Here is a 13,317-nt window from a genome sequence, read left to right on the forward strand (position 1 = left end):
CTGAAGCCATTGAACAAGGCTTCTATCCTTGTATGGTCCATGGGCCACAGCCAGCGAATGCAGATCCCACTTCACTACTATGGTGTCATGACGATTCGCTCTTCAAGCGCAACTATCAGTTTGCTGTGGCTTCGGCCAAGAAGAACAAGAAGGCTTTGGGTTTAGACTTCAACCCAGGTCCCTCTGCTCCCCGTGCTGATGGCTCCCGTGAAGCCAATCCCAATGTCATTGGCCCCTACGCCAACCTTGACGGCCTCATCACCTACATCATGGTCCAAGGCGCCAGAGTAGATCATTCTGACAATGGTGCTGACTTTGATGAAGCCCCAGCTCCTCCTCCAAAGCCGCAGAAGCAAAAGAAGTCAAAGGCTTCAACCTCAGCTGCACCTCCCAAGACCTCATGTGCGAAGCCACTGGCCACTGCACCTCCTGAAGCCAGTGTGCAATCTAAAGATCTGTCCCATGTCTCCAAGAGAACGGAGAAGAAGAAGCAGCTTGTCAGGCCATCTGATCAAAGAGCCTTGACTCCTGCCGCAATTCTGCGTGACGAACCCATTGATCTATCAAGTGATGAAGATCTTGCTGATGATGCCCTTGAGCAGCTGATAAAGAGCAAAGAAGAAGCTGAAATCTTCAGCAACCTGCCTCTCTTTGATGTGGCCATCATTCACAACTTCATTGATGAGTGGTTCGACACCCCCAACGTCAGCTTTGAAGACTTACAGCTCCCCATTGGCCTCAGTGTCGCCTTCAATGGCGCCATTGCTTCTGAGCTAGCTCTTGCTCAGTGCATAGTTGAGCTCAAGAACAAGATTGACTTTGAGAAGGCTCAATTCAAGAAGCATGTGGCCAAGCTCAGTGTTCAAGACGTCCGCAACTTCAAGGTCATGCTCAATGAGCTTAAAGAAGCTTTTCTGAAGAAACGCCAAGAAGCTCAGGGCTCTCGAGAACGCATGAAGCTTTTGGCTGATAAGTGTGTGCTTGCCTACAATGAGGCTGAGAAGCGCAAGTCACTTGGCCGTCCTGGCATTGACCCCAGGATGGCTGCAAAAAGGAAGAACAAGCGCCCTGCTGATCAGCCTGCACCTTCAAGCCAAGAAGCCCCTCGCATTATCTTCCCAAGCAGCATGACTGGCTCGAAGCCAAAGGTCACCACCACAGCTTCAGAACAGAAGAAGACAAGGGCTGCAGAGGCTGAAGCCAGAAAGAGAAAGCATACTGAAGCCTCTGATGCCGCTCCCTCCAAGAAGAAGCGCAAGACCAAGAAGACTAGGGCTGCTTCCACAGAGCCCTTAGTCGTTGAACCCATTTCCGTGGTTCGCCCTGTGTCTGTTCATCAAGAACGAAGAATGGTTGTTCATGAGCCTGCTACCACAGAGGCTCATGAAGCTGAAAATATTCCAGCAGCTGAACACACCGCTGCTGAAGACATTGGTCAAGATGACAATGTAAATGATGATGAAGTTCTTCCTCAGATTGAACATCAAGTGGTATCATCGCCTGTTCGTACGAATAGCAACCTCATCAGCATTGGTCGTCCATTGACGCCAATTGCTCAGGATGCTTCGTGGGCTGATCACCCACAACAACAACAAGACTCCCCCAGTACTCCCCAACAACAACAACAAGCTACTCCCCCAGTGCAAGAAGAGGATGAAGACTTTCAGGCTCACCCAACTCCATCTCCCAACTTGAAGCCAGCACTTCACAGGCTTCGCAGAGGACAAAGGCCTGAAGTCCCTCTGTCGAGCATTCCCGAAGGAGAAGTGCAACGTTCACCTGTTGCACACCAAGTATTTTCTGAACCAGCTCCAACAGTGAACGTCTCTGAGTCCGAAGCACATGCTGCTGAAGACATTCCGGCTACATCAGCCGAAGAAAATGAAGAAGAAGTACGTGTCCCAACTCCCCCAACAATTGAACAAGAAGCAGTTCATGATCTGAACGTGCCTGTGCCCGACCCTCCTGCTCGTCAAGAGGAGGTTGAAAATGTTGAGGCTGCCACCATCAACGCCAATACAGCCAGTGACGTAGTCATGGCTGATGCTAATGTGGAGCCTGCACCAACCAGTGTGCCTGAAACCAATGAGGCCACTGTGCCTGAAGCAAATGTGGCCACTGAATCTGAAACCAATGAGGATGTTTCCCCTGAAGTCAATGCGGATGCTGCACCTGCAGCAAATGAGAATGCTGCACCTGACGCAAATGAGAATGCTGCACCTGATGCCAATGAGGATGCTGCACCCGAAGCCAATATGACAACTACTCCCGAAGCACCTGTTGTGCAGCCTGACTCCTCTGATGTTGCCCCTGCTCCTGTTCCGCCACCAAGGCCTCACACTATTGAGCAAGCATACGATCACGGTCAGCTTGTCACTGTCCGATGGCCCGTTCTGGTGCCTCCGCCTTCTGCCTCAGGACCCCAATTCGATTATCATGTTGAGCATCGGCCTCAGGTCCAGAAGCCAAAGCCCAGGTTGCCAAGGTTTCCAGGTACTGCCAACTCCCACGGGTCCTTCAATGCAAATGGCTTCAAGAGCCACAATACCTTCTTTGACAGCGCCAAGAACCCCTACTCCAAGCCAAGGATTTCATCAGATAGGTTCTGGAGCTATTGACAGAGAAGCTATTACTCATGCGTGCTATATGATCAAGGGCGCATTTTCCCCCATATGCGTCTTGACACTGAAGCTATTGCTGGATTGCCGTGCTTGGAAGAAGCACTTGATTGATTTCGTGATGCAGGTCTGCTCCATTTTGTGACAGACAAAGAACATTGGAATGAAGAGCTATTGCTTCAATTCTATGCCACTCTGCACATTCGCGGCTACTACAGAAACATCAAGACTTGGGTTCTCGAGTGGATGACTGGCAATGTTCATCATGAAGCCAAAGCTATGGATATCATCGAGCTTACTAGGCTAGCCACTCCTGGAGAACTATATGAGCCTAACTGTCAGTTACACCGCAATGCCGTGGAGAGCATCTTTCACAAGCCAGAACCAAACATGAGCCAGATGCTGAGCATGATGAAGCCTTTGCCATCTGACGCTGAGTATCCCACACATTTCTTTGTTGAAGACCTTGAGTATCTGCCTCAAACAATATATCATATCATCAGGCGAACTCTATGGCCAGTCAAGGGACACTCACCAGCGGCCAAGCTTGAAGGAGCTATGAAGACTTTGGTCTTCTACATTCTCAATGGCATCAACTTCAACACTCAGGAATTCTTCATAAGGCAACTTGCTGCTTCCGGCTCTGACCTGTTTGGTCTGAAATTTTATGCTCCATGGGTCATGCGCATCATCAAGCGACACTCATCTGTCAATTATCAGCCCTCTGCTCGCAATCACATAATATTTCTGCCCGAGGTTGATATGTCAGTTGATGCTGTATACTCTGACCCTGCCAAGACGCCACTTTGTCTTCATAACATTGAGCACCAAAGCTTCACTCAGCCTATTGAAGGTGTTCAAGCAGCAACAAGATTCTATCCCCTGGCTGGTAACACCCGTCTGCCTCACAGAGCGCCAACTGAAGCCACTGAAAGCACCATTGCACAAAGGCCTCGGAAGCGTTCTCGTGTTCTCAATGACCGAGAGCTTCTTGTGGCTCTTCATTAGAAGCAGGATAAGCATCATTTCTGGCTCAAGCGCCAAATGCAAAGTCTCTTGGTGGATGTCAATCGCATTCGCAACCTTGCCACCAAGAATGCCTTTGTTGCTCATGAAACTTGCCGAAGATCATGGAAGAGTTTGACCCTGCTCAGTGCTGAAGCTGATCTTCAAGATGATGGCTTCAATGAAAGATTCTAGTTCGACTCCACTCCTCCAAGGACTGCTACCCTGCGTCGAACTCCATCTCTTGAAGACTCTGAATATTCCTCTTCCGCAGCAACAGTTAATGCCAGAGTGATCGATGATGAAGATGACGCTACTTCACCACCTCCAAGTTCATCTGCACCGCCAACCAACAACAATGACCCAGCTGCTTCACCTACTCATGACGAGTAGATGCTCTATGTCTTCAAACCTTTTTGGTCATTACTGACAAAAGGGGGAGAAGCGTATGAGTTGATAGTCTTCAAGCGGGTTCATATGGGCGGTTGCACTATATTTTGCTGCGTGCTTACAACTCTTGCGTTTTGAAACATTTGGTTCTTTGAGTTGTAACACCTAAACTTGATGGTCGTCTGCTACTTCTGCTACGTGTTTGCTTTACTCTGATGCGATGATAAATTCCGCATGTGCGATGATAACTTCCGCACTTAGATCATTCTGCAGACGTCCATTTTTCATTATGCATGTCATTCTACTTATTATATCATTTCATGCATGATGAATTATCTTCATAAGTTGAAGTGGATCTCCACAAGTACAACCTGCCATGTGCATTTGCAATCCAAAAGCAAATTACTTATATGCACATCTTCAGGGGGATCCCTTGCAATTTATGAAGACAATTCCCTATCCTTTCAATTTCACATACTTTATCCCCGTTGAAAACTTCAACTAGTTTGTCATCAATCACCAAAAAGGTGGAGATTGTAAGTGCATCTAGTGTCACCCCTAGTTGGTTTTGGAGTATTGACGACAAAGTTGGTTGAGGGACTAATGCGTTTGTGAGAATTGCAGGATAACGCAGGTAGTGTCCCTCATTGATTCGGTTTACCTATCGGAGATGACCCCTAAAAATGTATGAAGACATTGAAGACAATGGTGGTATGAGAAGATATTCATATTGAAGACTATGACATGAGAAGACATTGTGTGAAGACCTTGGAGCGTGAAGACTGTGTGTTTTCGTTGTTTCCTTTTCTTCTTTGTTGAGTCATAGGAACCACCGTACTGTTAAGTGGGGTCCAAGTGAACTAAGTTAGAGTGACTGAAGTGATGCTCAACCAAATCCTATGTCTTCGAGCGAAGACAATGGGAGCAAATCTTATCCAGAGCTGGATGAGTCAGCTTTACTTGTAGCCCAAGTAAAGTTGCCGCGTGTGTTTGAAATCTGACCGTTGGAACACGTGTCAGTTCCTTAGTGACCCGGGGTTATTTTGGACAAATCAGGTCGGGTTGCCTAGTGGCTATAAATAGCCCATCCCCTACACCATAAATTGGTGGTTGCTCAGAGTTTGTGCACGGCTTTTGTCGTTTGAGAGCAACCCACCTCGAAGCATTTGAGAGAGAGAAATCCTTGCGAGGATAAAGCCCAAACACCCAGAGCCAAAGAGTGTTAGGCATCACTGAAGTCTTTCTGTCTGTGTGACCTGAAGACTTATTACACTTGAGGACTGTGAATCCTCCAGCCGGTTAGGCGTCGCGTTCTGAGCATCCAAGAGTCATTGTGGATTGCTAGTGAACGAAGTCTGTGAAGGTTTGGAAGTCTCTCTTGAAGACTTACCAGAGTGATTGGGCGAGGACTGGGTGTCCTTGGCTCAAGGGGAATAAGGTGAAGACATGGTCTTCTGAGTTAAATCTCAGCCTCCCTAACCAGACGTACAGTTGTCACAGCAACTGGAACTGGTCCAACAAATCCTGTGTCTTCAACAAGCAACTGGTTCTATCCCTTCCCAACTTTACTTTAGTTTGTCTTCATGAAGTCATTGCCTATCTGTTTATCTGTTTGACTTCATTGCTTGACTGCTATTGTTGATTGGCTTCACACTATCTTCCAACTTGATCCTTACTACCTAACTGCTATTAGTCCTGTACTTTCACATCATTACTCACTTGACTATGGCTTGTTTAGGGTAGTTTATCTTCCGCTGCATATCAATTAGGTTGTTTCTGTTGTCTGTCTTCGAAACTGCCAAGTTTTGAAGACTTTCATAAAAATCGCCTATTCACCCCCCCTCTAGTCGATACTAGCACTTTCAGAAGCGTGGACGACACCCCCCATACCATCCCCTATTGTGGCTTCACTCTCTCCCCACGTGGCAGCAAAATCCCAACAAAGTGACATGGATTCCCTCACGGCTAGGCTTAGATCAAACCATCGCTCACCACCGACAGACAAGCGGGATCCATCGCGAAAACAAAATTTTGTGTCTAGAAAATGCTTTGAGTTTTGAATATGGCCTTTGCCCCCTCCCAACATCCAAATTTTGTGTTTTACCTCCCTAAAAATCATGTATGGCTTCGCCACTACTGGTGTACAATATATTTTTGGCTCTTGAAGTTGAAGGTTGCACTTCGTCTTGGGTAAATCAAGTTGGATATATGCATCCAATAAAATGTTGAGTTTTCTTATATGTTTTTAGCCGCTAGCTACTCATGCTGAATTTTGGTTAACTATATTGACCTTTTCAAGTTGCATACTTGATACACAAGCCTGTTTACCAGAAATCAGAGCGAATTAAAATGGTGTATATATTTATTGCATTTCACAAGGAATCATTAACGGCTCCTTTGAAGTAAATACACAGATCAAGGAGGCTCTAATTTGTCTAAGCAATGTGTTTGACTTCCAAATTTGAGTTGTCTTGGCCATTGGTACCTTATCACAACACATTGATCATCGTTTCCAAAAAAAAACCCGCATTGATCATCAACCTCGTCCACCCAAACTCAAAATATAACATCATGCCCATTATACTTTAACAGGTACTGCCTTTGTTCACTATTATAAGATGTTCTAACTTTTTCTGAAACTGGATGTATACAGACGCATTTTAGTGTGCTTGTTCATTCATTTCAGTATTAAAATATCCAAAACATCTTACAACAGTGAACCGAGGGAGTACAAGTCAAGCTAAATTTTACATATTTTTCCCCTAAAAAAGAATTTGCCAACAATTTGGCATGAATTAGTTAGAGAATAATTGTACTCTAATTCTTGTATTACAAATTAGGGACCCGGAAAAGAATATATTATAACACAAAGAGAAGCATCCAGAAGCGAAAATACCCAATCGATCTTGGGTCCCATTTGCACCTGATTTGAAAATAATTATTTAGAAATTGCAAAATAAGTGAAAATTTTCTGAAAACTTTGGAAACAATAATGGTTTAGTGCTATACTCATGTAAAAAATTTCTCGGAGTGACTTTCGTGGACTCTTGGACAAAAAGACAAAATGAGTAAAAAAAGTGTGAATAGTAACGTTTAAATAGTGTCAATTTTGTTTTGTGTTGCCTAGAATACCATGGAATTCATTCCTTCACAAGACATTTCACACGAATATAACACTTTACTATTCTTGTTTCCAAGAAGTTTCAGAAATTTTTGACTTTTTTTTCGATCCGGGTGCATTTTTGTTTTTGAGGGGTAGGGTGCATCCGAGACCCAAAGATCCGCGTCCAAAGCCCATATTACCATTACCCCAAAGAGCCCAGTTGTTATCCAGATCGGCCCATACAGCTGACTCCGCGACCACCACATTCCTCTTGCTCGTCCCCGTCCGTGTCGCCGGAAACGTCAACTCGCCAGAAACCAGCGCCGCCGCCGCCGCCGCCGCTTCTGGATCCCACCCAGCCGTGGACCGGGGCGGTCAGGTGGAGGCCTCTCGGCTCCCCCGTCGATCGATCCCGCTGATGGGGATGGTGATTGAGACGGAGGAGTGGGTGCTCACCCCCCTCGCTTACCCGCTCCTCTCAGTCGCATCACTCGCCGCTGTCCTCCTCCTCCCCCACTTCTCCCGGCGACACGCCGCCGTAGTCACCCCTTCTTCGCCCTCCCCCTTTGACGTGGGCACCACCCCCTTCCTCCGCTTCCGCCGCGCCTTCCTCCTCCTCTTCTGCCTTGCATCCGGTAAGCACCACCCATGCCCCCCCTGCATTTTGTAGAGTTGGCGAGGGGAGCTCTAATGATGTTTTCTGTTGCTGTGCAGTGGTGGAGGGGATCCAGTCGGTGTTCGGGGAGGATGAGTTCGTGCGGTGCGGGTACGGCAGGGAGCAGATGGCCGCGCGCCTTGCCGCGGCCACGGCCGCTGCGCTCTTTCTCGGCGGTGCATCTGGCGTTGTCTCCGACAAACTGTGAGTTCTCTATTCTGGATCATTAGTTTACATCGAATGGTGAAATATTTTCTGTAAATTGTTTCATGTTCATAGCCTGCATATGTGAGTTGTATAGCATTGCAACTTAGAACAGTCTCAACTCTCAACCACATTCCAATGTTTAAATAGAACATAATCCTGGCAACTAGTTTCTGCCTTGGTAGGTGCCTGTTTATAGAGCTCTGCTTCGACTTTAGAAATTCTATGCTGTTTTGTTCAGTAGAGTAGGGTATTAGTCTGACTGATTCCATATTAGAGTTATGTTTCTATCGATCAAGGGTCCATATTAAAGTTATATTTCTTCATTATGTCATGTCCCACCTCACAAAAGCCTGTGGAATGAGATATAGAATAACTGTATAAGTAACCTGTTTATTAAGTATGCACGCCCCTTTAGCACTATATTTGTTACTCATCCATTCTCCTTTAAGATGTTCTTCCAAAAAGTATGATCTGTAAAATGGTATACGAAGTTCAAAAACTTAAAGGAAAGTGTCACGTGAGAATTTTGATAATACAGAGAGTAGGTCATACTACCAAGGACATTTATAACTTGGTATGATTAAGCGTTTCTTTAAACCAGTATAATTAATTGTTTGTATAGCGTACCTCTGTATATTTCTGTTCCACATCAGTTGGTCTGTGTTACTGTTACGGAGGGAGTAATATGTTGTGATTTTCTGTTATGTGCATCTCCATGGATTTCAGGCCCATTGGATAATTTGATTCTTCTCTCTCCCTATTGATATTGTGTAAAACGAGAATCTATTTTTATTGTTCTAATCGGTATATACATTTGTTTACTAAAATTCATAGAGGACCACAGAATGCTTGCATATTCTACTGGATGCTTCAGCTTGCAGTGGGTGCCTTGAAGAGTTTCAGTGGGCTTCGTTGTGCATGGGTCAACAATTTCATTTTGGCTCTTGCATCCTCAATGTTCTGCTTCTGTTTTGAGACATGGATTGTGCTGGAGCATGAGAAGGTTTGTGTTTGCTTAGACATTTTCTGTTGCTATTTCTGCCTTCATCAAATGGTGTCCCAGTTTTAACCATTTTATGCCGAATTTTCAGCAAGGCCAGAAGCAAGAGTCGCTGTTTGATACCTTCTGGCTGATGACATTCTTTGAATCAATATCCCTTGTTGGAAGTCAAGGAATCACAAACTTATTGCTTGATGATGATAACAAAGGAATCTTGCTTCCGTATACGTTTGCAGCCTTAGTGTCAGTAATAGGAATATTGTATATCAGAAAAGCACCAAGTATCAGTACCGCCCATCATGCATCTGTCATTGGAAGCTACCAAAAATCATTTTATGCTCATGTCCTCAGAGGTGAGTGGTGAGTATACCATCCTGTTTATTTTGTCATGCTTTCTGTATCATTTTTGTTAATGGATCTTTAATACTGTTAGCAAGGTAATGTCCTCGAATAACTAAAGGATGAGGTAGGCAGAGGTATGAAGTGTCCTGTCATTGTCTCGTGGCTTTGCGTTTGAGGCTATTGAGATTTCTGTATTATTATCCTTAACAATATGATACTATTTGTGTTTCTTGGACTATGCTTGGATTACAGCCAATTGTCTGCACTTTTCACTTTCATCTCTCACAAGAATTTCCTGCTTGTTTCAGACAAAAGAGTGCTGATTCTGGTCTTAGCTCAAGCAAGTGTCCAGTTCTCTGTATCAGCCTTTTGGTTCCTCTGGGCACCAACGATAGTGGTATGAGTTTGTACATTAGTTTTTTCTGCTAGTTGTCCTTATGTTGTTGCATTTGATCAGGGTTTGATTGAAGACCAAAGTCACACTTATACACTCACAGATCTGTTAATGTAACAGGCTGACGGAAGGGATGCTCCTCTGTCACTAATCTACCCATGTTTCCTGGTCTCGAGAATGCTTGGAAGTGCTGCTGTTCCATGGTTTTATGGAGCCATGGCTCCTTTCCAAAACGAGGATAGCCTGACAACAGCATACATTGCTGCTGGACTTGCTTTGTCAATTGTGGCTTATGATTATCAGGTACACCGTAATGCCCATGTATATCTGCAAGCCAACATGCATATACAGTTTAAAGCTTGTGTCGTGTGTCTAATGAGTCTTGTTTCTTTCGACAGGAGATTGGAACACTGGTGATACTGTTCTGCATCTTCCATGCATCCGTGGGCTTTGTTTTACCTTTGCTCGCAAGATTTAGGACAATGTAAGGGGAATGATGTCAATAGAGTTTTTGTTTTTGTTTTTGAATAATGATGTCAATAGAGTTCAACTTGAAGTCACTTGTTAGAGCTTTCTATTTACATGGTTGACACTGCTGAAGGTACCTGCCAAATGAACTACGTGGAGGCATGATGAGCTTTTCCCTAGCACTGGGAAATGCACCTATGTTCATTTTCCTAATACAGGTAGCTCTCTCTTGGTGGTAAATCTTTTTTTTTTCTTGTTTGTTGGAGGGAACTCTTGGCGGTAAAATCTTGATGTGCAGCATGTTTACACAGTGGTTGAGAGCACTCTTTTATTTTGTGTGTGCAGGGCGCCTACCATGGGAACATCGCAAATTCAACCATTCTAGGCCTTGCAGCCTGTGGCCTTTTGTCTGCCGGGGGCTGCATTCATATGCTGCGGCGTTGGAGAAAGCACACCCGTCAAAACGTGCGCAGTCTATAGGATGATGATAGACTACAATACCGGCTTGGAAAGTGTTGTGTTTGTAGCATGCTCATTTTTCCTCGGCTTATGGCCATTGGATCCTCACGGTTAATTAGCATTGTCTATGCCCTGATCAATGGTGCAGCATACCAGAAAGTAGGTGTATGATATGTTTTCTCTGTTAAAAAGACGCGTTGTTCAAATTGACGTCGACCGCATCCTGTAGACACGGAAATGTTACGATAGAATCGTTTTTGTGCTGGAACATATCCTTGTGCCTTGTAAAGACCACTGCAAATCTTTCGTCTCTCAATCTTATAGAGCCCCTCTCCACGTAGTATGCCTGACGCTGCAGGATTATTGGTCCCTGAATCTTTTCACCAGGGAACTGTGCTGTGAATCGTACCCTGAGAACCTTTAACCTTTGTTTATCGTTTGTGATTGCGTTGGTCGGCTGGGATTGAAAAGTCGGAATCGTATCAGCTCGTCCCTAGCCCCTATAAAGATGAGAAGATACTGTCATGTGCTAACAAATCCGATTCGTAGATCGCCCGTATCTTCTCCGTCCACGACCAAAGATATCTCCGTCTCCGTGTGTTCTTCCCAGCCGGAAGCTGCAGTCGTGTTAACCATTTCTTTCAAATAAGCTCATTTCCATCGAGACCGACCAGGAAAGTTCCCCGCGTGCCAGACGGAACCTTATTCCATCATCATATAGTAGTACAAGCGGGAACAAACTTTCTTTTCCGAGAACACTTGCTGGAGCTCGGCGTCGTGCCATCAACAGGAGTGACAGCAGACAGGTGAGGGTGAAAGGAAGCCAAGGAACAGGGAGACGGATGACGCATTAACCGCACGGCACTGTGCAGTGACGAACAAGTAAGCGCCCAATAAGCGCTAGGCGTTCTGTTCGCAGTTCGCGCACGCAATTACCAGCTCCCTTTTCCGGTTGTGCGGTGCGACGGCGGTCTACGTGCCGGCGTCCGGTGCACTCGATCGACCAACGTGTTTTCCCTGCGACACAGGATCAGTACGCTAATGCGCGTACGGATCGAGGTGATGACGGTCCATGTCAACGTGCGAGTGGCTTCGGGCTTGAGCTTTCAGGTTCTAGGGCACATGGAGGGGCCAAGTGAGCTGAACCTGCTGGGATGCCACGCCACGAAGCAATGCGCAGCTTGCACCGGCGGAGTGAAGAGGACGACGGTGGGGTGTGCAGATTTGTCGCTTCTTCTCTTCCCAAGTCGAGACGAAATGCATCGATCGTGGTTTCGAAATATCCGCACCATCTCTAGGAATATTACATAGTTTAACGGTGAGTTTCCCGCAAAAAAAAAACAACAACGATGAATTGAGCTTTCAAGTACAGGTGTTTGCAGCAAGCCCCTTCAATGAAAATCAAGGTATCAATCAGTCTATAAAGATAATGGTGTTCTGCAACAGGATAAATTTCTACAACTTGTGTCTTAACAATACCAACAAGGATCCCACAAAAAATATTTGATGTCAACCCTACTGGCCTTAGTTGTACAAGTTAATTAAAGGACCCTGATAAGTGTCACATGCCAGGTACTAACACATGACAATTGTGAACGTTTTTTTCATTATAAGTTTAGTTACGTGAAGATGACAACTTTAGTTGGCAAGCATGCCAACTTCATGTTTCAGTTTATTTTTTGTCGGAAACTTGTCATGTGTCATCGGAATCTGTCATCCTCGCGTGACAGGAATTGTCATCAAAAAACGCCAGGGCCGGAGTGCCACACACCTGATGTGTGGCACTTATCATTTAGGAAACTAAAAGATAAAGTGGTAGACAATATTTTTGTATTGTCAAAAATAAAATATTACTAGAAATAGAAGCGTAGGAAAAATTACTGGAAGTTGTTTTTTATGCTAAAGACTGGATTGGGTTTCATAGGTTCATCCGGTGTATATCTCTCCAATGCATAAAAATGTGGCAAGTGACATAGTCATGTGAAAAAATGCAGAATGAAATATATCATGCCACATTATATGTGATATGTCCTTTTCAAAAAAAAGTGATGTGTTCATATTATATAAGCAATAGCGCACAAATATATAGATCGAGACATTCTCTGCATCAATAGCTAATAATCCGTTCATGGGTCGAGATACCCTCTACATCATCCAAATTTTAAGTATGAAACACAAATAACAACCTAAAGCAACATGACATACTATTGTTCATATGAATCATTTCGGTCCTCATACAAACATTTATCCTTAGTGACAGTAATACAACAGAAGTTTTTTCTTACTTTCTGGCACTTCAATACTTTACTTGCAAGATTAAACCCAACTAACTAATGCACATCATTCCCGGTATGTATTATCTATCTAAACTGACCAAGACTAAGCATGCAACTAAAGAGAATTATGCATCTATAAATCAGACATAAAGCATCCATAAATCTAAAAATAATAATTCATCACATGACCAACATTACCCTAGAATTTATATCAGATTAACATAATCATGTAGGCCAACTTATATGGTTATTGTATTTATCTACAAAAGGGTGATATTACATCTTGGCTACTATCATGAACTTGTAGCCCAGGGGATGGACTAGTCACAACTAGGCGCGTGAGGATAGACGCTGGTGAAGATGGAGATGAATTCCCACTCCGGCGGAGTAAACGAAGATT

At 44.6% G+C, this 13,317-nt stretch overlaps 1 protein-coding gene across 1 annotated transcript; it reads left to right on the forward strand.

Moving 5' to 3' along the window:
* Positions 1-7,343: 7,343 nt before the first annotated feature.
* On the forward strand, positions 7,344-10,911 carry LOC123156505 (molybdate-anion transporter). The gene is made up of 9 exons (XM_044574625.1): positions 7,344-7,751; positions 7,831-7,975; positions 8,813-8,981; positions 9,070-9,331; positions 9,629-9,717; positions 9,835-10,017; positions 10,113-10,198; positions 10,316-10,400; positions 10,528-10,911. Exons 1-9 carry the CDS (start codon positions 7,535-7,537, stop codon positions 10,660-10,662), a joined length of 1,371 nt encoding a protein of 456 aa, XP_044430560.1. The 5' UTR covers positions 7,344-7,534; the 3' UTR covers positions 10,663-10,911.
* Positions 10,912-13,317: the final 2,406 nt, after the last annotated feature.

This window comes from Triticum aestivum, chromosome 7B (genome assembly GCF_018294505.1).
Source record: "Triticum aestivum cultivar Chinese Spring chromosome 7B, IWGSC CS RefSeq v2.1, whole genome shotgun sequence".
Lineage (NCBI taxonomy): Eukaryota > Viridiplantae > Streptophyta > Magnoliopsida > Poales > Poaceae > Triticum > Triticum aestivum.